This window comes from Scleropages formosus, chromosome 17, assembly GCF_900964775.1.
Source record: "Scleropages formosus chromosome 17, fSclFor1.1, whole genome shotgun sequence".
NCBI classification, from domain to species: domain Eukaryota; kingdom Metazoa; phylum Chordata; class Actinopteri; order Osteoglossiformes; family Osteoglossidae; genus Scleropages; species Scleropages formosus.
In genome coordinates this window covers 20,535,377-20,559,178 of record NC_041822.1, presented here as the reverse complement: position 1 = coordinate 20,559,178, position 23,802 = coordinate 20,535,377, and the positions used below count along the sequence as shown (strand labels likewise).

At 43.2% G+C, this 23,802-nt stretch overlaps 1 protein-coding gene across 3 annotated transcripts in view; it reads left to right on the top strand.

Moving 5' to 3' along the window:
* LOC108938031 (dual specificity testis-specific protein kinase 2-like) overlaps positions 1-23,357 on the top strand; it is a 28,355-nt gene extending 4,998 nt beyond the window's left edge. For 2 of the 3 annotated variants that reach the window (XM_018758298.1, XM_018758297.1), the window contains 8 exons: positions 7,773-7,966; positions 10,988-11,109; positions 15,598-15,646; positions 15,834-15,983; positions 19,341-19,514; positions 20,010-20,093; positions 21,666-21,752; positions 22,453-23,357. In XM_018758298.1, coding sequence (XP_018613814.1) covers positions 7,787-7,966; positions 10,988-11,109; positions 15,598-15,646; positions 15,834-15,983; positions 19,341-19,514; positions 20,010-20,093; positions 21,666-21,752; positions 22,453-22,554 — 948 coding nt within the window. In that variant the 5' untranslated portion in view covers positions 7,773-7,786 and the 3' untranslated portion in view covers positions 22,555-23,357. Of the gene's footprint in view, positions 1-920; positions 977-7,772; positions 7,967-10,987; positions 11,110-15,597; positions 15,647-15,833; positions 15,984-19,340; positions 19,515-20,009; positions 20,094-21,665; positions 21,753-22,452 lie in introns of those variants that run through there. The other variant, XM_018758299.1, reaches the window with a different exon arrangement.
* The last annotated feature ends 445 nt before the right edge of the window (positions 23,358-23,802 follow it).

Below are 23,802 nucleotides of genomic sequence, written 5' to 3'. Positions count from 1 at the left end.
GACATTTGCATTTATTCATCTAGCAGACGCTTTTTTCCAAAGCAATGTACATCTTAGCAAAAATACAATTTGCGCATTACATTAAGAGAAAGTTACATGGCTGCAGACATGTGATTCTTAAGTAAACCTAGTTTGTTACTTTTCACTTGATGCACCGATGTTCATCGCTCAAGTAGGTGCATAAAACACAGGATGGACAAATCCTGATCACCTTCCTACAATTTACACTACTTGTAATAATATTATACACCATAATTATTCTTATATCATTAGTAATAATGTTGTAATTCTTATTTGGTTGCTATAGATTGACTGTAATATATGTATGCATGTGTGAATGAGTGTGTGCGATTGCTCAGCAGAACACTCGCAACCCATCCAGCGTGTACCCTGCCATATAAGGGCTATGCTTCTAGGCTAGACTCTGGGCTAGTGCAACCCTGCCTTGGTCAAGCAGTTACTGAGAATGGATGCGCATGAATAATAACATAATTATCACTCATTACTATTCATAAGCTGTGTATTACATAAAATCTGGATAGTTAGGTTTGCATTATGACAGGATGCAAAGTTGAGGTTATGAGATGCTAGTTACTCAGCCTTTCATGCCAAAGCTGACTCTGTAAAGTATTCTTCGTAACATGACTTTACCATTAATGTGTGCTGGTGTTCAACAGAACCCCTGTGTGGCACATGGTCTGACCATGACCTGTGACACCTGGACTGCTATGAAACAAGATACAACTCGGCAGGGTTACAGTAGCACAGCAGACACTGAGAGTTCCATGGTTGGCTACATGAATTATTTATGTGTGTTAATAGGCAAATGGTTTACAGAAGAGCTGCACCTTGGGGGGGCATTGGGGGAGACCATACTGTGACTGATATACCTGTCCTATAGGCCTGGCCTTGGCAAACCACTTCAAGACCTGCATGTGTTATTGGGGGAGTTCAGGCTAAATACCTTTGCTCAAAGGTAAGCAGTGGACTTGAACCCACCAGTCTTCAGGTCCTTAAACGCATTGATTGAAGCCATTGTTTAAGTGCTAAGTTAGTTGTACATCGGCTACTGTGTGAGGTGTAAAAAGGGATGTTCCTAGAAACTCTGTTTGGGGTTATTGCTTTCTCAGACTGGATTTGGCCACTCCTGGTCCATAGTTCTGATTTCTGTGGAGACTAAGAAAAATTTTCTGACCCTGTGGTCCTTCTACTTCATAAACCCTAAACCCAAAATCCTCTCTGATGATGCTCCACTGTCATCACAGCCTAACAGTCTGCAGTTTATTTTTTTGCATACATGTATTTGCTTCATTGTATTCCCAGGCAGCGTATGTCTTTGATATTTTTCTCTTTGATCTTAAAATATATATATATATATATATATATATATATATATATATATTCTCCCCCCCCCCCCAGTTTTCTTGTTATGGCATCCATGAGTGGTTCTGTTTGCCTGTGCAAACTGGAGGGATTTTGTTGTGTTTAAACCTGAGCTGCTCAATGACCTATCTCACATGCAAGTGCTACAATCCATCCACCCACACACATTGTGTGTGCACCTAGGGACAGGGGGGCTATGGGGGTGGTAATGACACAACGCTCCACTTGTCCAGTATTCGGTGTTCACTTGCAAACTGATTAGTCAGCAAAAAAGACATCTGTAGAAGCAGTTGGTCGGGTTTTTTCAGTTGCTTTTAGATGTCATAATCACATGGACTGGAAAGAACATTAGTGACATTACACACATTAGAAAAGATGTGGTGAACATATTTATAATGATTTGTGTGGGGATGAAGATAATGAAAGTCTTGAAGGAATTTTCCTTATGATCATGGTTCAAGTTTATGAAGGTTAATTCTCTTTTGTGCTGAGCTGTTTCAGTATAAATGGGTAAGTGCAAGTAATCGTAAGCTAAATTGGTTCCTCTTTTTATTAAATGGCCTGCTCAGAACTTGTGTTCTGATCACACTAATATATGGCTTGTTTTCTGGTTTTCCTGTACTGTTTTTTTTTTTTTTTGATTGGTGACACCACTGTACTGACAGCTATTTTCATGCCAAAACCATCAAAAAAAATTGCCACAGCTTCTTTCAGTAGCTCTTTTAGCATTCTCCACAGTCTCCCTTTGAAAAACAGAATATACATGCAAAGTAAGCTTCCAACTCGCTATAAATAGTATTTTTCTGTGCAGGAATACTATGTGTACTTAGCCTTACATATTGGTCATTTTCATTGGCCTTTATGAAGCTGGCTATTTTATGTGATGTGTCTCTCCACATATTTCTGTAACATTAGTTTTTAGAAAATCAATACAAGTACATTCTTCTGTTTTTTCACCAATATAGAGTAGTGGTCAGTTAAACAGATTAGGCATCTCATACATCTTTTTACTCTGGTTTCAGATAGCAGGATGTGAGAAGAGCTCTGAAAAACGACATCCCATATAAAGTCTACCTTCTCCCATGTGTGCAAAGGGCATTGTGTGAGCTGGTTATCTAATGTGCCAAAAGACTAATTGTGAATGTGAGTTTGATGTGATCGAGTTTGCTTTTGCGTCATTTGTTATCAGAAATCTCTCCTCAGTGCCGCACCCCCTTCTCAAATTTGTATTGGGTAGTGACCAGAATGCATTGTGAGATATAGATGTCCCACGTGCCCATGAAGGCTTTAACATCAGTGCGCAGGAAAGGAGAGCTGCAGCCAGGCCCTGTCATAGTGATGTTATAAAGGGTAGATAGATACCAGAGCAGTTGTACCACAGATGGATCGATGAGTAGCAGCCTGCTCACATTGGAGCCCCCAGCTGATGGGTGCCAGCACTCAATGGGCTGTGTGAGACAATGACTTCCATTGGATACCTGAAAACTTATAACCTTCCAGAGTCAGCATCAATTTTTTCCTCTCTAGAGGACATATATTTTTAAGTGCATCGTCCAAGCTGTACATGCTAAAATACTGAGTACTGTTGTAAGAATGATTTAAATGATGCAGTATAGTTCACATTTGGTCATTTAACTGAGACCTTTCTCCAAAGCAATTTACATCGTTAAGCTACCTACAATTTTTTTTACCCATTTATGCAGCTGGGTAATTTTACTGGAGCAATTTCAGTGTAAAAAAAAATGCTCAGGGGTACTACAGCAGTAGGTGGGATTTGAACCTACGATTTTGTTTATCTAAAGGCAGTGGTATTAACCACTACGAGTGAGCATTGAATTAATTTTTTTTTTTTTTTTAATTGTTGTTGTTGCATCCTCTTCTCTATCAGTCTTTTTTTATTACTGTCATACATAAGTTCATAATAGTGAACTTACAGATGTCTACATTGTTAAATTATGGCAGTAAAATGACTTGATTTTAAGACTCTGCTGAGCCAGTAGGAATCATGTTACATGATACAGTTCTCCTGGACCTCGTGGTAGAGCTGTTGCTGGTATTTTATCTGTATTTGTGTTTCGTTGCTGTTATGATGCAACATTATTCTCTACTGGATTATTAAGCCTCCCAATATTGAATGACCAGAGTTCATTCCTCTTTCTCATAATAAATCTCCTGTGAAATCAGTGGGAGTAACTTGCATCCTGCATTTTCCGTGATTTCAACTGTTTTCCTCCATTAAATATGTTGACTGATGGTACGTAGAAAGATCTTATTCCATATATTCCATAGATCTGTCTGGAAATCCTGTGCTATCGATCTGCTTTCAGTGCCTGTAAAGCGATGAGCTCTCATGTCCTGATGCTAGCTGTAAAATTGCAGATTCCACAGAATGCCAGAGATCCCATTCTCATAGGCGCCCCAGCCCAATTGCGTCTGTCACCGAAGGCACACCAGGGGCAATCGGATCGTCTGAACGGGAAGTGCTTAATTTGTTGAGGGCTAAAAGCCGTGTGAGGATGAAACCTGATACGTGACGTGAATAGAACAGGCACTTAAAAAAAAAAAAAAAAAAAACATGTTACCATTTAATCTCCAGCAGAGCACTAGCATACAAAGTGGAGTAACCCTCCAGTGAATTTTGCTGACAATTTAGCATTTTCAGCCCTCAGTTTTATGTGTCATTGTTGTCTTTAAAAGTTCTAACCATTTAACAGTACATTTTTTTCCATCATATCACCCATCATTGTCCACCATACTGAATGATTGCAGTGGATTTTGAGCCTTGGTGGTCACAGATCTAAAATGGGGTTCTGTAAAACTTTAGTCACATGACAGATGGACAGCAGGTGTGAGATGCACAGTTCTTCACTGTATGTATAAAGAAGAGGCGACTGCCAGTCCAGAACTGAGTCCGTCGTTTGTGTCCGCTTAACCTGCGTCAGTGAGTAATCTGGGTCAGTTTTATCGCAGCGTTTGACGAGACTCCATTTGTAAGGCAGCTGTGAGATACCTCTGCTGGCTCACGCAAATATTTAGCCTGCATTTTGACAGCATTTGTTATACAGTCACAAAACCTCTGTGGCTTGTGTAGGAAAAAGGCACATTCAGTGTCTGATATGAGGAGAAGGGAATTTTCTCTCATGCCACCATCCACCCCTGACCCCCGGGTAACAGTCGCACCCATATGCGAATTCGGGAAGTCGCTGTGGAGCTTGCAGCTTAGATAGAAGCAATGTCAAATGGGCAGTTCTTTTTGGCAGTTCTGTCCAGTCAACATCATGGGATATGGTCAAGGTTAAAACATTTTGACTTGTAGTGAACACCATTTGCAATTAAACTGCGTCAATAATGCTTTAAGATAAAATATTTTTCCGCTGGAAGTTGCACAAAACTGTGAATTACCTGACCTCTGATACATTGTTGTAGTGTGTATCATGGTGTATATTTGTATAGTTTATTGATTTAGGCATATTTGTACAACTGAAAATGTCAGTAGCTTCAGCTGATATTGCTAATATAATGTTGTAATGCCATAAAGAATTAAGATAATGTTATTTGTTTGCAACAATTGAAAACAGGTCTGTTTAAATTAATTTAGAGCAGACATTTATCACACAGCAAAGAGTGACCACTGTCAGTTGAGTCCATTCAAAGATGGTGACCCTATCAAGGAGCCTGGGTGAAGGGAGCTAGGAGTGTTGTCTTGGGGGAAAAAGTCGGTCTTTTTTCACATCACACTTTCTTAATGTGCAGTGACCTAAAAGTGCGAGGGAACAAAGAGGCATTTGAGCATCAGCACTTTCTGGGGAGACACGAATGCTGTTCAACTTTGGGGGCTGGGGGCCTGGAGACCCCCAATAGCACTGCGCTAGTTGGGTTTTGTGTGATGCAATGAAGTGGTGGGAGCACTGCGGTCATTGTTTCTCCACTGCTGTTAAACAAAGCTGCTGTGTGTGAATGGTATTTTTTGTTTGTTTTTTACCCGCCCCACCTACTGCAGTGAATAACAGAGCTGATTTCCTTTTCGTTGACAAAGCCAATTGTCGACCTATGAGGACACACATTCCACTGATTCTGCTGTCCGGTGACGCAGGATGCTATTTGACAGGATTGCCTGTGAACCTCAGTGTGTCCATTTGACTGTCTGCAGAAGGGAGATCAGGTGTCATAATTGGCAGAGAATGCTTGTATTTATTGGTTTGGTGAAGAGACAAATCAGTGACATCACCTCTTAGTGGCCTAACAGAGGATTCATTGTCATTACTGCTGCAGATGAAAGATTCTGCACTGTACTGTGTTAACAGAGCTGGTGTCTTGAACAACTCATCTGGCCCCAAAGTTGAATCGCTATGCAGAATTAGATACATTTTTGTTATCACTCTACTTAGAAAATAGACTTCAGCAAACTCCTGTGGCTTTTTTGATTTAGTTTTTTTTTTTTTTTTGGAAGGAGTTTGTGGTTTCCTTCTGCACTGCCATTTCCTGTTCAATGTTGTTCTTATCATTTCAGTTTCATGTTTGATCTGTTTCTGGTTGTTTGTTTTGGACATTTAAGGCCATACCAGTCTTATCTTACAGCTTTGGATTGGCTAGTTACCCGATTCTTATTGCTTACTCTGTACGGTTGACACTTGGGGCACTCGAGAGGGGCAAACAGATGCACGCAGCTCCTCCAGCATGCGTTCAGTGAGCACATTGCTGTTTTTCTCCCTCTATGGGCTACAACCACATTGGGTGAAGTAATATGTTTTGGAGGGAGCCCCGTTTGGCCAGTTGCACCTTGTTCTCCCATAGGCACCTTGTCTGTATGAGTTGGAGTTGCTGAAAGTTGCTGTATGAGCAGGAGTTCCTGTAGGTAAAGAGGGGAGAGAAACCCAACCAGTCTGTGTTTCCCTCTGAAAGATGCCTGGATTCAACCCTGATCCACACAATCGCTGTATATTTTTGCAATCTATTAATGGATTATGTGTATCTGTGACCGGTTTCCTGTTTTGTTCTGAGCGCACTCTTTAGTGTACCTTTTTTTTTTTTTTTAATTACACATTACTCATTGTGGTAATTTTGCACAGTGGTTTGAAAACAGATCTACTCCTTTATAACACATTTTGGTATTCATTCATGATCAGTTACTGCTTGTCCAATGCAGGGTCACATTGCTGCCACATAGACTTCTTGGTGCCTGTCCTGGATGAGTATGGTAACAGGTAGGGTACACCCTAAATGGGATGCCAGTCTGTTGTGGGGCAATTAACTCTTGCACATTCAGACACACAAAGGGCAATTTACAGTCAATAGTCCATATGTGACACCCCTTTAGACTGGGGGGAGAAGCTGAAAATACTTCCAGCTCTATAGAGACTGATCCAGGTTCAGGCTCACTTCCAAACCTACAGCCTAGGAGCTGTGAGGAAACCAGTTCTAGCAGCTATACCATTGTGTCATAAATTTTTAAAATTTCATTTACTCTTATGCATTTCTTTATTTACATATTTGCCTCTTCTTAAACCCGCATACCTCAGCCCCAGCTGGTTGACCAATTGGAAGCTTGGTGTGAAACCTGCAAGAGTGAAGCAAAGTGGAACAAAGCAAGCTATGTTTGGACACTTTAGAACGCTGACATAATAGGCAGATGACTTTACTTTGGTACAGACCATGCCCTGACGTGTGGGACGGAAGGGGATTTCTTCTGCTGGCTGAATCCTTTGTGTGTATTTCCTACAGAGAAGATGTGTTTATTCCTTTCTCATTTGCATTTGTGTGAATTGAGAAGGTACCTTCTCTGTACTGCCTAACGAAGGAGCCAATTTTACAGTCAAATGAAACTCTTGCCATGTTGCTTGAGTGTCACCTTAAAAGAGCCTCTTTTTTCTATCTACAATAAGCATTAAAATGGGCATTTTGGTTGATGTGTTTGGGGTTAATCTGAAGAGCAGGCACTGTCTGTGCTCCTCTTTCTGTCATTGCTGGAACACTCACTTCTGTGATTCCTCACATGCATTGTCTGAATTCAGTGTACCCCTTTTTTTAGTTTAGATTAATTTAATTTTCCTTACTTGCTTTTTTTTTTTTTTTTTTTTTTTAAACCAGAGAAAACCTTTTCTTTGTTTTCTGTTTGAGTTTCATGACCATCAGGTTGAAGTCATTAAGTTTTACTGCACTCTTACGAAGGGTGCTAACACTGATTTGTAAATATATGGCTTTTAATAAATTAGGACTAATGAAACTTGTGCAATAAGAATTTATCTTTGTCAACAATGCAAGCAAGTTATGAAATAATATTGTAATAGTAGTGTAAAGTAGAGTAAATTGGAGTAGGTAGGACCAGTACCTTGGTTGCTTTTTGGTTGTGTCAAACCAGTCACAGCTAACTGACCCCTTGTGTCCCCCAGCTGAGATCCCGAGGATGTGTGAGGTGGACGTCCCCTCAGAGCCCACCAGCCCCACGCTGTATGGCGAGTCCTCAGACACGTACTACCAAGTGGACCGCTGGCAGAGGCTACGCACAGCCGTGCGCAAGCTGGAGTTCTGGGAGAACTTCACCACAGAGCTCATTGGCAGCGGTTTCTTCTCTAAGGTCTACAAGGTATGCTTGAGACTGCCAGTCACCAGAGGTCAAGCAGATACCTGCACAATCTGACGTCTGGCGTAGGAAAAGGGTTTTTTTGGGCCTTCTGATAACGGCATTTAATTACTGCTCATTGCTCTTTTACTGATATCCAGTCCATGTGTATTACTTTGGATTAAAATTATTGCTAACTTCATTAAATGTAACTGAAGAAAACGGGTCTTTTAGCTGTTTAGGAAGTGTATCTTTGATCAAAAGGTTACAGGTTTAAGTCGCACTGAAAAAGAGAACTTCAGCTGATAGGTTGTAAACTATAGGTTGTAGATTATAGAAATAGCATCCTGTGCACGTTTCCCCACAGAAAAGCAGCTACTGGGTGTGTTTGGGGTAGCACAGAGGCGGTGGCGGACATGAGTGGGAGCCTGAGTGGTCACAGATTTCTAAGGAATTCTTTCAGGGTTTGATTTTCAGCAGATTGTGGACACATACTTGCTGTGCTTGTGTTGTAACACTCGGAGAAAGCAGCAGAGAGGACAAGGGCGGCTTTTGTACTTGTGCTTTCAGAAGAAGATTTGGCACCAGCTTAACGTCAAGGAAATCACTCTGGTGGTAGCCTAATATAAATGGAAAGAAATTAGTCTGTTATAGCAGTGTGAAGACTTCTTTGGAGACAGGACAACGATCTGTGACTAAATTACTAAAAGAAAAACCCTACTGTATACTTGACTTGGGTTTTGGCCCTTTGGAGCCACAGCCACACACTAATGCTTTTGTTGACATAGTTGCAATGGGATGGAATTTACCATAGATGATGTGCTAGAACAGCGATGAGCAGGGTGTTGACAAATCTCTGATTGCCAGTATGGGCTCTGCGTGACAGCCCCCCCCCCCCCGCCTCAAGTCAAGGTGGGAGTTCTTTGTGCAGCTTGTCAGAGGCGGCCGCAATTATTTTTGCAAGAGGAATTCTCAAGTGCAACGTGAGCATGACATCCACGAAAGACCCTTGTGAACTTCCTGGCAGCTCCATTTCAGAAGGATCTCGGGAAAGCATCCATGTGATAGAGCTGTATGTTTCTCTTTGTTTGCATTTTGGAAAGCCCGGCATTTATGCGCTATTTCGGCCCTAATTGAGACATCTTTGGCATTCCTCACGCAGACGGACAGCCAACCTCTGTGGCTGGATATAAAGGCAGGACAGAACATAATAACACCCCTGCTGGGTCTCTTATGTAACTGGCCAGTATGCGATCTGGCAACATATGCACCTCTCCAAGACACAACAGGCATTCTCCAATAATTTTTGTGCTTCTTTTTCTTCCTTCTTTAAGGGCCGCACATGAATGGTGCAGTGGATTTCTCTCATTCTGTACCATGTTGTTATATATTGTGCTCAGAGCATCGGTTTTATTACCACCTTAAAACTTTGGGGCGAATGATGAACAGTTTTAATTCTCATCCAATTGATGGATTTTGCTTATGTCTGCAATGGCTTCTAATAAAAAAGACAAAAGGTGAGGATACTGGTCTTTAGAGCATTGGTAATGTGGTATTTCAAGGTAACAGGTTACAGGTTCAAAAGTAGATCAAGCACGGTAATTAGGTTAAACTTACAGAATTTTTTGACATTAACTGTAAGTAAAATGTAGTATCACAGGCTAACCAAGTTACTTTGGGTAAAAATATCAGCTCAGAGCCCACAGTGTTTAAAAAGCAATGTCTGAGATAATGATGAGAGAACCTCAGAGACAGTGCCCTTCCATTATGAGTTCTGGTTTCACTCTCTGGACATTGATTTACATTGATCATTGGCTAGTTTGTGGTTCCATTGACACTGGTTATTCTTTTCCAGCATCCAACCCCTGCTGGGAATGACAACAAGCCCACTGCTAGGCACGGTTAAAGTGGCTGAACTCGGCACAACCATGTTCTCACATCCCACCAGCACCTGTTCCCATGGATGCATCCTTAGCTTGACCCAGACACCCCCTAGAGAGGCAAATATGCTTCACAATTTCTTTGCAAAGATGAAGTGAAACACACAAATTAAATGGATGGACACTATAGTGAGGATTCCTTAAACAAGTGTACTGTAGACAAAATACTGGAAATGTCAAACAATATATAAATTTAAAGGAAGTAATAAGGGTTAGGGTTGTCCTGTGCCTTGAGTACAGTCTGTCTGTTTTAGAATGCTGTTATGAAACTCTTGTGCTGTGTATAATAGGAACTTGGATCATTCTTCACAAAGTATTGCAGTACTTTGCTGCTGTATGCTGTAGGATATTTCCAATATTTCTTCTCTCCCGGTAAGCTCTGGCTCAGAGTGACTTAAACCTTGAAAACAGTGGTCGCCCATCACTCATCCTGGCAATACATTATTGGGTAGCACCAGCCATTGTTTCAAAATTCAGAAAGTGATAAATTGTCCGTAATTATGGGGATAATTGTTTTTTCCACCAAATAAATTGATAAATAATATTTTGTGAGTGATACAAACACCATGTAAAAGCCTCAAAAGTGTCATTTCATTGATAAAAATACATAGTCAACCCATTTTACCATACATATATGATTGTACCTAATGATGCAAAGTCTAGAAAGAAAGCTTGTCTAGACTGCTTAAGTTTTCTGAAGTTTTCCCTTGTACATAAGTAGACTTGTACTGTTGAGACTCGTACATAATTACAGTCCCTTAAACTAACATTCTGGATAAACCTAACAGTTGTCAATGTAAATTTAATTCCATGTTATGTCAGCAACATTCTGTTCATTATGTTGATATACATTGAGATTCATCAATATTGATATTAATGAATATTGTTAGTATTCCAATGTGTTTGTCCACAGTTGTGTTTTTGGTCGGATGTGTTATAGCAGCAGCTTGACTGAAAAGACCCACATCATTTTAAATTATATCAAATGTAAATGGACGCTAGATTTATAAACTTTGACAAAAAGGATTTGTGTCTGCTGAGGGTCTTTAGTAACCCAGTAGATCTTTCATCATGGCTACATCATGTCATGGTCTTGTGTCTACAGGCGATACACACAACAACTCGAAAGGTGATGGTGGTGAAGATCTACAAGAACGATGTAGACCAGGACAGCATTGTGCGGGAGATCAGCCTTCTGCAGAAGCTCTCTCACCCCAACATAGTCAGGTGAGAGTGGCTTTGGAATTCTGCAGGCATCTACTAAGATGTGCCAGCAAAAAATAGTGTTGGACATGCTATTTGATAATTGTGTGTCTGTATCTAAAGCTCTTTGTTGTTAAAAGCTGTTTTTAGACCGTGAATTGTACAGCACTTTGGAGAAAAGCATGTGCTAAATGAATAAATGTAAATAAATATGAAGGGTACCTTTTGACTGCACAAGCCAACACAGTTTCCATTGGTACCTTAATCATTATATTTGAATCAATTTGGTCATATTTTTCTAATGTCTTTAACTGAGACGCAGTCAGTTATTTAACTGTGGAGCACACATGGAAAATGTATCATAATGCAGTAGTAGCCAGTTGCTTTGTGCTTATTCTGATTTTTCCACAGCCAGATGCAGGTCTGCTGAATATCCAGACATGAGCTTAGCATGAGCACTTATTAAAAATTATTTGGAGGCAATAGTTGCCACATACAGTCAATATAACGCCATCATGCTTTGCCAGGTCTCGTCTCATCTCATCTTCTCATCTCATCTCATTTTCTGTCCCGCTTGTCCTAAACGGGTCAGCAGGGAGAGCAGAGAGGCCCAGCCGCCCCTGTCCCCCACAACTTTCTCCAGCTCAGCCTGGGGGATCCCCAGCCATTCCCAGGCCAACTGTGAGATATAATCCCTCCAGCGGGTCCTGGGCCGACCTCGCGGCCTCGTCCCAGTTGGCCATGCCTGGTATACCTCCAAAGGGGGGGCGTCCAGGGGGCATCCTTATCAGATGCCCGAACCACCTCAGCTGGCTCCTCTCAATGTGGAGGAGTAGCGGCTCTACTCTGAGCTTTTCCCAGATGTCTGAACTCCTCACCCTGTCATGGAGAGTGAGTCACAACACCCTGCAGAGAAAACTCATTTCGGCCGCTTGTATCCGCAGTCTTATTCTTTCGGTCATCACCCAGAGTTGATGACCATAGGTGAGGGTAGGGACGTAGATCGACCGGTAAATGGAGAGCTTCCCCTTATGGCTCAGCTCCCCCTTCACCACTACAGTCCGGTACAGCGACTGCATTACTGCTGCCGCTGCTCCTAGCCTGTGGCCAATCTCACGCTCCCTTCTTCCCTCACTCGTAAACAAGACCCCAAGATACTTGAACTCCTTCACCTGGAGCAAAAACTCTCCCTTTCCGTGAGAGAACCATGGACTCACACTTTGAGGTGCTGATCCTCATCCCCATCGCTTCACACTCGGCTGCAAACCGTTCCAGTGCATGCTGGAGGCAACCATGTGACGGTGCGAAAAGGACAACATCATCCGCAAAAAGCAGAGGCGTCACCTTCCGACTCCCACACAGGATGCCCTCCTGACCTTGATATCCTGTCCGTGAAAACCACAAACTGTAATGGAGACAAGGCACAACCTTGGCGGAGTCCAACACCCACACTGAACAGGCTCAACTTAATGCCGAGTATGCGGACACAGCTTTCGCTCCATATGTACAAGGACCGAATGGCCCGCAGTAGTGGCCCCGGTACCGCATACTCACTGAAACACCTCCCACAGAATTTTCTGAGGAACAGTCATAGGCCTTCTCCAAGTCCACAAAACACATGTAGACTGGATTAGCAAATTCCCATGCCCCTTCAATTATCTGTGAGAGGGTAAAAAGCTGGTCCGCTGTTCTACGGCCAGAATGGAATCCACGTTGTTTCTCTTCAATCCGAGGTTCAACTATCAGCCGGAGCCTCCTCTCCAGCACTCCGGCATAGACTTTCCCAGGGAGACTGAGAAGTGTGATGCCCCAATAGTTGGCACACACTCTCCGGTCCCCTTTGGTAAAGGTAGGGACCACCACCCCAGTTTGCCAGTCCAAGGGCACTGTCCCCGAGGTCCATGCAACATTGCAGAGGCGTGTCAACCATGACAGCCCTGCAACATCCAGGGCCTTAAGCATTTCTGGGCAGATCTCATCCACCCCTGGTGCTTTGCCACTGTGGAGCTTACCAAGTACCTCAGTGACTTTCATCAGGGAAATGGACTCTGACAGCCCGAAAGCCTCTGGCCCTGACTCCTGTAAGGGAGGCATATCACTCGGGTTTAAGAGTTCTTCAAAGTGGTCCTTCCACCTCCCGACAACGTCCTCATCAGAGGTCAGAGTTTCTCCACTCCTGCTAAACACAGCCTGAGCGAAACTCCTCCGACCCCTTCTGAGCTGCCGGATGGTTCTCCAGATCCTCTTTGAAGCTGACCGATAGTCATTTTCCATGGCCTCTCCAAACTCCTCCCATGCCTGGAATTTTCCGTCTGCAACCGCAGCCACTGCTGCCTTTTTCGCTTCCGGTACCTGTCTGCTGAGTCAGGAGTCCCCAGAGCCAGCCAGGCCCTAAAGGCCTCCTTCTTCAGCTTGACGGCTTCCCTCACCACCGGTGTCCACCAGCAGGTTCTCGGGTTGCCACCCTGGCTGGCACCAACAAGTTTTTGGCCACAGTTGTGCCTGGCTGCTTCCACAATTGAAGTTTTGAACAGGGTCCATTCAGACTCCATGTCCCCTACCTCCTCTGGGACATGGGAGAAGCTCTCCTGAAGGGGCGAGTTAAAATCATTCCGGACAAGGTCCTCTGACAGTCGTTCCCAGCACACCCTAATTAAACGCCTGGGCCTACCTGGTCTGTCCATCAGTTTTCCCTGCCATCTGATCCAACTCACCACCAGATGGTGATCGGTTGACAGCTCAACACCTCTCTTCACCCGAGTGTCCAGAACATGTGGCGTCAAGTCAGAAGAAATGACTACAAAGTCGATCATTGACCTTTGGCCCAAGGAGCTCTGGTACCAAGTACACTTAGGAGCATCCTTGTGTTCAAACATGGTGTTTGTTATGGACAAACCATGGCTAGCACAGAAGTCCAGTAACATTTCACCATTCGGGTTCAGATTGGGCAAGCCGTTCTTCCCAATCACCCCCCGCCAGATTTCCCAGTCATTGCTAACGTGAGCGTTGAAGTCCCCCAGCAGGACTATGGAGTCTGTAGGTGGGGCCCTGTCCAGAACCCCACCCACCTTCTCCAAGAAGGCCGAATACTCTGAACTGCTGTTTGGTGCATAAGCACACACAACAGTCAAAGTTTTCCTCTCTGCGGCACTAAGTTGCATTGAGGCGACCCTCTCGTCCACTGGGACAAACCCCAGCTGTATGGCAGCCAGCCGGGGGCTTGTGAGTATCCCCACACCCGCCCGGCGCCTCTCACCTCGTGCAACTCCTGAGTAGGAGAGGGACCACCCCCTATCGAGGAGTTTGGTTCCAGAGCCAACACTGTGAGTGGAGGTGAGCCCAACTATATCTAGTTGGTATTTCTCAACCTCCTGCACCAGTTCCGGCTCCTTCCCCCCAAGTGAGGTGATATTCCACGTACCAAGAGCTAGTTTCTGTCGCGAGGGGCTACGACGCCATGCACCACCCCGCCCCCTGCCGCCGCCAGGTATACATTGCACCCGACCCCCATGCTGGACCTTGCAGGTGGTGGGCCTACATGGCTCCCCCACAATGCCTTTTCAGGCTGAGCCCGGCCGGGCTACGTGGGCTGCCCAGCCACCAGGAGCTCGCCTAGGAACACTACCCCCAGGCCTCATGCATGCAAACATAGCACGGGTAAAGTAGTTGCACGAGGTGTTCTTTGTAGAGGCTGTCTTCTATTAGCAATTTTGTGCCCGTTTCGCTTGGTCAAAGATCTTATGAAACAATGCACAAAGCATTATGAGCAGACAAGCACCTCACAGAGGTATCCCGTCAAAGCAGTGGGCTTTGGCTGTCCTGGTGTGATTCACAGTTCTACATTTATTTATTTAGTTAATGCTCTACTCCAAAGTGACTGACAATTATTTTCCAATTTATACTGCTGGGCAGGTTTACTAGAGTAATTTCAGTGTAAGTACCTTGCTCAAGGGTACTACAGCAGTAGGTGAGATTTGAAATGGCAATCTTCACATCCAAAGGCAGCCAACTTCTATTCAAAGCACAAGCATTTCGCCTCATGTACATTTATGTGTGAGCAGGAAGTACTGCCATGACAATACTATCCAAAATAACTGCCAAACCGCATTCTAGATGGAGCCAATCTGTTCAGAAATGTTAGTCATGATGTAACTAAACGGACAAAAAGAGAAACTGGCTTAAAGCTTTTTCTGAGCTCTGAATTTTTATGTGGAACATGGATTTTTCAGAAGTCTGAAAGTAACATTAGATTAGGGATGTATAGAAGGTGGGTTTCCTTGGAGAAGCTCAGGATCTAAATAACTAACCACCCAGAATCCATTAAATTGTTTCATGATCTCCTAAGCGCTCTTGTAATTTCCTTAATGCTTTAAAATATTAAAATTTTCTAGTTGTGTGTTTGAGTCAGTGTTTAAGCAAGACATAGCCTATAGATTCCCTGTGAAGCAATGCCAGTTTTGTACAGAGAAAAGACTGTATCCACAGTGACACCCACATTGTCGTTGATTTTAGGTATCTCGGAATATGTGTGAAAGAAGATAAGCTGTACCCAATTCTGGAGGTGAGTTTTTTTCTGTATCTGTCGTTGGCGTAATGCTGAATTAGATGAGGTTCATGCATGAGTCAAGCATGTAGTTTGTGAAGCGCTAAGAGCCAAAGAGATCATTGTGACATGGGAGGGATTGACCAGGATGAGGTGCGAAGAACCCCTCTGTCCATGGCATCTGATGGACCCCTCTTTCCTTCAGTATGTAAGCGGGGGTTGCCTAGAGGAGCTTCTGGCCAGGAAGGATGTGTCCCTAAGCTGGAAGGAGAAGGTGGAGCTGGCTTGTGACATCTCTAGGGGAATGGTCTACCTGCACTACAAGAACATCTACCACAGGGACCTCAATTCCAAGGTACACCTATGAACAACAGTGTCAGTTAGTCACCTTGCAGTCAAAAAAGCAAATCCCCACTCCTGCTGTAATACCCTTGATCAAGGTACTTACTTTGAATTGATTCATTGATACAGTAAAAAATAACTCAGCCATATAAATAGGTGAAACATTGCAAGTAGCCTGGAATACAGATCTAACATGGTAAGTAATCTTGGACATAAGTATAAACTAAATAAAAAAAAATATAATAATAAACAATGAGGGCAAACAGGTGGCACAGTGGCACTGCAAATATCTTGGTGCCTCACGGCACAGGAGCTTTGAGATTTGACCTGGGATTGAATCTGGCTCAGTATGTGTTGAGTTTACATGTTCTCCCGATGTTCCTGCGGGTGTCTTCCGGTTGCTCTGCTTTCCCCAGTCCAAATGGTGTGTGACTGGTGAACTGCTCACTCTGAATTGCCTGTAGAGCCTGTGACTGTGTGGGTGTGTTGTTGAACTGAGATGGACTGTTGTACCATTGGGGTTGGACCCTGGTTAGCGTAGCACCTTATCCTCCTGAGACAGGCTCCAGAGCACCGCAACCCTGCCTTTGGATAAGCGGTTATGGATATTATGACTGAAAAAAGGCAAGGAGTCGGCCACTTGACAGTGAAATTTAGCCTTCCGGCAATTTAACAAGATTTCCTTAAACCATTTACCCCTTAACAGTTTAGCACTGTTAAACACATGACAAAATTATGAATGTGAATGACTGCCTGTTTATTTGAGATGCACGTCCTGTGTAGTTTTCCTTTATGCTTCATTTATTTAAAGCTTTTCTAACATTGTCTTTGAGATTTGGCCGAATCAGAAGGCTTCTGTACATCCCAAAAGAAGTCTGTAATGAATGGAAAGTGCTTCCTCCTCTGGCTTTTTTCACTCGGCTCTGTCCACAAAAGAACAGTTCTTAGTTCTTTTCAGCTATTTGTGCTCAAGTTTTGAAAGTTTATTTCCAACGTGTACCTTTTTTTGCGTGATGTTTATTCTAAATCTTACATTGAATTCTTTGAAAGCAACACCCTTTTGAACATGAGTGTTTGAGATTGACTTCCTTTGCGGCATTACGCAGCCTGGCAGTGAAAAAGCACAGTTCCAGAAGTGGCAGCTTAGCAGCACTTTGTTTGTTGGATGAAAAGGTGAAGAGCTGGCCAGGCGTTTTGAAAAAACTACCCAGTGCAGTGTGACGTGTGTGATGTGAGGCTGCCGCCAGCTCACCTCCATTCTGCAAGCACCAGCTTTGTGTGCCAGGCTCGGAATAAATGCTCACTTTGGAATGCTAATGTCCCTCTGTGCTAAAGGGCAACAAGCACACACACATACACACTCAGGCACAGATCTGTCCTGCTTCGCTCAGGAACACAAAGTCAGTGTATAGAGTCCCCACCACCATTTCTTACGCACTCCTTCTCAGAGCGAAAGCCAAAGGAGGCATCCCACTCACTGTCTATATAAAAGCAGTTTCAGGACCCAAATGCTAGAGACCACAGTAACGGGGTAACCAGTCTGGTATGTTTTTGGTGCGCTTCATGCCTGGATTTTAGAAAGAGCACCTCAAGCTTCTGTGGACTGTGTCTTTTTCTCTTCCTGGAGCTCATCCTGGAAAATCCTCAGATGTATTTGTCACAATGTCATTGCGTGCAAGGTGCTACGCAGAGGGCAAAAGCCTGTGTGCGTTCACAGTGCTCCAGCAGCATAGTCGGTACTGGACTTGGTAATGGAGCTAGTATGGGATTTCTTATTTTGCTGATAAGGGTAAGGTTTTTTTTTTTCTTTTTTTTTTTTTTCTTTTTTTTAATGAACAAAAACTTAATACGAGAAAAGCATCCATCATACTAAGTGCTTTAGTAACTGCTGAATCTGACAGATGGAGTTAGTAAATATTCTCAGTACAGAAATACTTCTTTCCAACTTCTGCAGTGTTTTTTGTTCCTTTCTATGCTTTTCATCCCAGATCCAACCTGCGGCTCTTTGCCTCACCACTGCTGCAGTTTTTGGCGGGAAGCCCAGTGTGTTGGCTGAGTTTTCTGGGCGGCAGGGAGCTGGATGGATCCTTGGATGCTGCTGTAATGAGAGCCTAATTCCTGGTATGATGGGAGGAGGCCCTTCCCAGTCTGATGTGAGGCAGACATAGAAACCTCAAGCTGCTGGTGCCTATCTCTCTCACACACACACACACACACACACACACACACACACACACACACACACACACACACATTAGGGTCGCGGCGAGCCAGAGCCTAACCCGGCAATGTAGGGTGCAAGGCTCGAGGGAGAGGAGACACACCCAGGACAGGACCCCAGTCCGTCGCAGGGCACCCCAAGCGGGACTCAAACCCCAGACCCACCAGAGAGCAGGACCTGGTCAAACCCGCTGTGCCACCACACCCCCCTCTGGTGCCCATCAGTATTTTCAATTTTCCTTTCCAAGGCAGCACCAGACAGCCGGTCTGTTATAATGGCCTCTGTGTCCAAGGTTGTCCTAGTGATGTTCTGCTCTGAATGTCGAATCTGCTCCAGGGTCGCAAACCCTTTGGCTTCCTTTTGTATCCATGCTTATGGACTCAGATTAGGCTGGTGGCCAGCTGGTGTTGTTGCGTGTTAGCAGGAATCACTGTGTATGGGTAGTGGACCGTGGGTATTGATTGCAAAACGTTCAGAGTTCAAAAGAGGCACAGGGGCACATAATGTCGATTATGCAACAATATCTTTGACTATTGTGTCCATAATTGTTTTGAATTTAATGAGTGGGGTTAATTGAGAGTTTTCAACTGCCAGCCTCTGTTGCTAATTTTCAGGGATTTTCTTTTCTGCACCTCTTCTTTATGTGGGCAAAATATCCTTTTTTGCAGCTTATCCTGTTATAATTTTAGCTCACAGTGAGGTTTTGTTATGGTTAACGGGCAATTTAGTAATCATCTGTCAGGAATGACTCAGGAGTTGTCAACTGCCTCTGGGTGCTCCATCTGTTTCACTTCAGCACATCTTTAATGGGAACCAACTGATCACTTGTGGCTTTTATTTATATAGGCTGCCCTCTGCTGGAAAGTTGGTCTCATTATCGTGCAGGCAGCCTAAATCGGTTATCTGCGATTTGAGTGTCCAGTAGGAAAGGCTCTTCAACATGCAGTGCTAATGAGATGGTGCTTCTTTGCTCGAGTCCAGCACTTAGTTAACGATCAAATGTGGTCGTATTTGCAGGAGGATTTTTGTGCCAGAACTATCCCCCTCGTGTAATTGTCTGTAGTTTTCATTCTGGACAAGCAGCCTGGGGTTGTTATACTGACGCCTGCAGGGCAGAACTAAGATCCCATGTCTTCACATGCCCCGCAGAACTGCCTGATCAGATTGACAGCAAGAGGCCGAGAAGCTGTAGTGACCGACTTCGGCTTGGCCAGAGAGGTGGTGGAGCTGCCGGTCAAAGATCCCAGTAGGAAGCTGTCCTTGGTGGGCTCGGCTTTCTGGATGGCCCCCGAGATGCTGAGAGGGGAGCCGTACGACCGCAAGGTACCCAAACTTAACTGCAACTGAGTAAAATGTGAAAAAGTGGGGAAATAGTTGAAAAAAATCTCTTGATTCTTTTTGATCCTAACAGTAAGTTGTTCATTTATCTGTGTTATGTTTTAAAATACAGTGAAAGCAGATTTCACAGTTTTTTCCCAATAATTATAGTCTTTTCTCTAGTTTGGAAAACTTCTATTTATGCAGTAAGTGTTTGTGTCGCGGGTGTGTGGGTGGAGCTGAGTAGTGGCAGCATTTTAAAGTAATAGCAGAGAGCCCAGATCTGAAGGAGAAGTGGTTGTAAAGACACTACTGTTCATATGAGACCAGCAATAGGGAACAGCTCTGCAGTTCTGCTATTTTGGCACCTTTTTTGTTGATAGGGGGTCATGGAGGAAAATTTAGGAAATTCCATTAAAATAGGAGCACTTTGTGCACCGATGTTGTGTAACTCCCAGCAGATCTCAATTGCTCTTTTCCTGCTCTTTGTGTTGCCTTCAGGTGGACGTGTTCTCCTTCGGCATTGTGTTGTGTGAAATTCTGGGCAGAATTCCAGCAGATCCAGAAATCCTTCCCAGAACCCAGGTAAAGCTTGACTTTCACACATAAGAGGGTAGCTGTGGCGAGTTTGTTGCAGTGGTCTGGTAGCACTCAAACACGGGAAGGTATAAAAGTGCAGCAACTGATTAAGCTGAACCACCACAAGTTCAATAACAGTCATGTACACTGAAGTGTGTTGCTTTTGAAAGGATCAAGGCAGCATGAGTCAGGGTTGTGGCAGAGGTTCTGATTATTACACAGTATTCCCAGAGTAAGCGTTATTAATTTTCCTGACCCATTGGCCTGAATATTTTCCAAGTAATCTTTTTTTTTTTTTTTAAATAAATGGAAATGTTAGTGGAACAGATTGAGGTCGACCTCAGCTCCTCTGAGGGAACATGGGGATAACACAGGATTTGGTCAGACAGTTAGATACCAGTAAGTCTCTTGCAATACATTTGATGATGGTTGTGAAGTGACTTGGTCATATTTGAATTGATCCTTTTAGTGTTTGTTATAAAACTGACAGCCATGGTGGGTTTTGGAAGAAAAATGTGTTTTTTTTTCCCACTGTAATAATTTGAAACAAAAAGCATTTCAGTTTGGGGAAAATTACATAAAGGTAAAAGATGCATTGTGACTTTTGACACACTCTTACCTAACTGTATAAAGATAATTGTAGAATGATGTGACCCATATACTGTATGTACAGGTGTGAGAGAGCATTGTTTTTGTTCAGTATTCAGCATGATGATGGATGTGTCAAAGCTGACTCATAGCAAGCACTCACGTGGTTTTCATGGCAAAGGAAGGAACAGAAGTAGTTTGCTATTGCCTTCTTCCGTGCATATTTTTGGGGTGCAAAAATACGGAGAACACACAAACACTACACGCTCTGAGCTGGATTCAAACCGCACTCTCTCCAAGCTGCTCAGGGACTGTGAAGCACCAGAATTACCTGCTGTACCACCATGTCCCAATTCTTTTACATAACACTGATAGAATATGACAGTTTTAGATATTCAAAAAACTGTAATGTCATGTGGTATAGAAAGGATACCAATTAATATTTAAAAATGACAATTTATTTTATAAAAATGTGATGCAATATTCAATAATCATTTTAATAATAGTATATTTGATTCAGTTGTATTTGAGTGATTGATTTAGCTGTATTTCAGTCTGCAGTTTCTATGTGGGTTGCATTATTTTGTGAGATCAGACTGGGAGGTTCAGACTGCAAGGGCAGAATTAAATCAGTCAGAGGGTCCTGATCTGGCTGATGAATGAGCATTCTTCTCAGATCTGTGTGATGGTGGCTAAAAAGTGGATCAGGTGGACTACAAATCAGACGAGATCACATCATCAGTTGTGTGTTGCTGGAAGCAATCAATGCATAAAAGAAAATAGGTAAATCTATATTGGAGTTTAAAAATTAGGGAGATTACAGTATATCATGGCAGATGGCAAGAGTCAGTGTACCTGCCTGCGTAATATTGTGATTTTACTGCCTTTCGCAGTATAATCTGTGAGCTTTTCTGAGTTTTCAGGATGATTCCCAGTGCTGCTGTTCCACGTGGTATAGTTCTGATGTGTCAAACGCTTTAATTCTCGCAGGATTATGGCCTGGATGTGACTGCATTCCGGGAGATAGTGAGCGGGTGTCCTGCACGAGTACTGGAGCTAGCATCCAGCTGCTGCCTGGTGAGTACAGCAGACCATTGAAGACGAAGCCTGTATCGTATGTCCAGCTTTTAATGAAACCTCCAACATCAACCCATCACCATGGTATAGCTACAAAAAACACCATGGACACACCTGTACAGTACAGCTGGAAACACCTAGACACTACAGGGAAGGTAGAATGTGGACCATGTAGGTTTCATGGTCAGGAGCTGCTAAAGGAATCCATAGGCTGAATAGTTTTGAGGCAGTTAAGGAATCAGTGATAGCACTGCATGGACTTGAACTTCTGAAAGAAATGGTACACTGCGTATTGTTTAATTGTGGGTCTACGTTTACATTTATTAAAGTGCTTGACACTTTTATCCAATGCTACTTACAGTGTTAATGATTTACTCATTAGTACAGCTGTACAGTGTTTACTGTATGAGCTCAGGGTGAGCCCTTTACTCAAGGGTACTACAGCAGGATGTGGAATTCAAATCTTGGTCCTTCAAGTCAAAAACAACAGTTCTGGTCATTACACCCACCTTCTGCTGGCCTAATGGTCTTATTATGTTACATATTTTGGCTTTATTAGGAACTTACACCATGTCTGCCTTCTGGCTGCCTGGTGCTATAGTGATTCAGGTTGCCCCCTGGGGTTGACTAGGTCTGTAAATGCTTCCCTCTTGTTATGTTCTCTTGCTGTGCCGTCACTCCCTTGTCCTCTGTTGCTCAGATGGAAGCTTTCCGGAGGCCATCCTTCACAGAGATCCTTGACCAGTTGGAGGAAGTTGCAGAGAGCCTTGAGCCGCCAAGCTCAGAGTTAACGACTGGATGAAGGTGTTGGAGTTTTCTATAGCCCCATCCTCCCCTCTGTGGTGACATCATGGACTTTGCAACCTCTCCATGGTTACTGTGGTCACACGTGTAGATGGCAGCACAGCACAGCTTGGGTCCCATCCCAAAAGGACACAGTGCCAGCGGTGCTGCCCTGCAGCAGAAATTGCTGATGGATGCATAACTTCCACTTTCTGGGAAAGCACTCTGGTAGAGAGTGTGAGTGCGTTTGAGTTTGTGAGTGTGCATTCATGTTTTTGAACTGGACCCTTAATGGTTAACGAATCCCAGGAGATTTTTTTTCCATAAACTTTTTTTGTAAAAAATATCACACTGTGGATGCTTCAAAGAATGACCAAACTTTCCATTCCCTCTAAGAAGTATCAACGAGGGTAACACAATCTCAGAAAGTACTGCAAGCACAGACTGTCAGCGGTGGAACAGAGTCTTAGTCCACTCAGCTTCTTCATCTGTGTAGCTTATTATATGTGCTTTTTGGAAAGGTGTAAAACTAACTGCTTTGTGTAATTACTGAGTTTACAGAGGCTTAACTTGCTGAGAATTTCCTTTTTTGTTGGTTTTTTATGATGCCTTGAAGGGTAGAGAAGGATGCATCTTAATGACGCACAGTGTGATTTCAGTCTTACCTGGATGACTACTGAATGAATTAAGTATTGAAATGACAGAAATCCCCAGCTTTGGCTATTCTGACTTAATGTGATTCTTATTTTTTATCCATTCTTTGGTTAGTCATAAAATACTTGATATATTACCCCTGTAGTATTAATGTTTTTTAGAGAATGACCAGCAAAATATTTACGTTTTTAAGTTGTAAGGTTTTTTTTAATCATTCTAGTTTTTACTGAATTGCTCAGTTTCATAGTGAATCCTTTTAGTCATCTTAAAACCGGTTTTCAACATAGACCTTTTCAGACTGAGCTATTAAAAAAAGGTTGTTAGAATTTTGTGCTATGAAATCACCTTTAGCATTAAAAACCTCTGCAGGTTCAGGGAAACAAAAGAAGCAAAGGGAATGTTAACCATGACACGGGGTTGGTGTACTGTACTTGATAATGATAAGAGGAAGTTATTTAGCAGAGAATATCTGATTAGTATTTGCTGACTTTTCTGTGTGTGTGTGTGTGTGTGTGTGTGTGTGTGTGTGTGTTCACAGATAAGAGGGAAAAAAAGCTTTATGGACTCACTTAACATTGCGGTGTAATCGGTTTTCTCAGGATTTATAAATGAA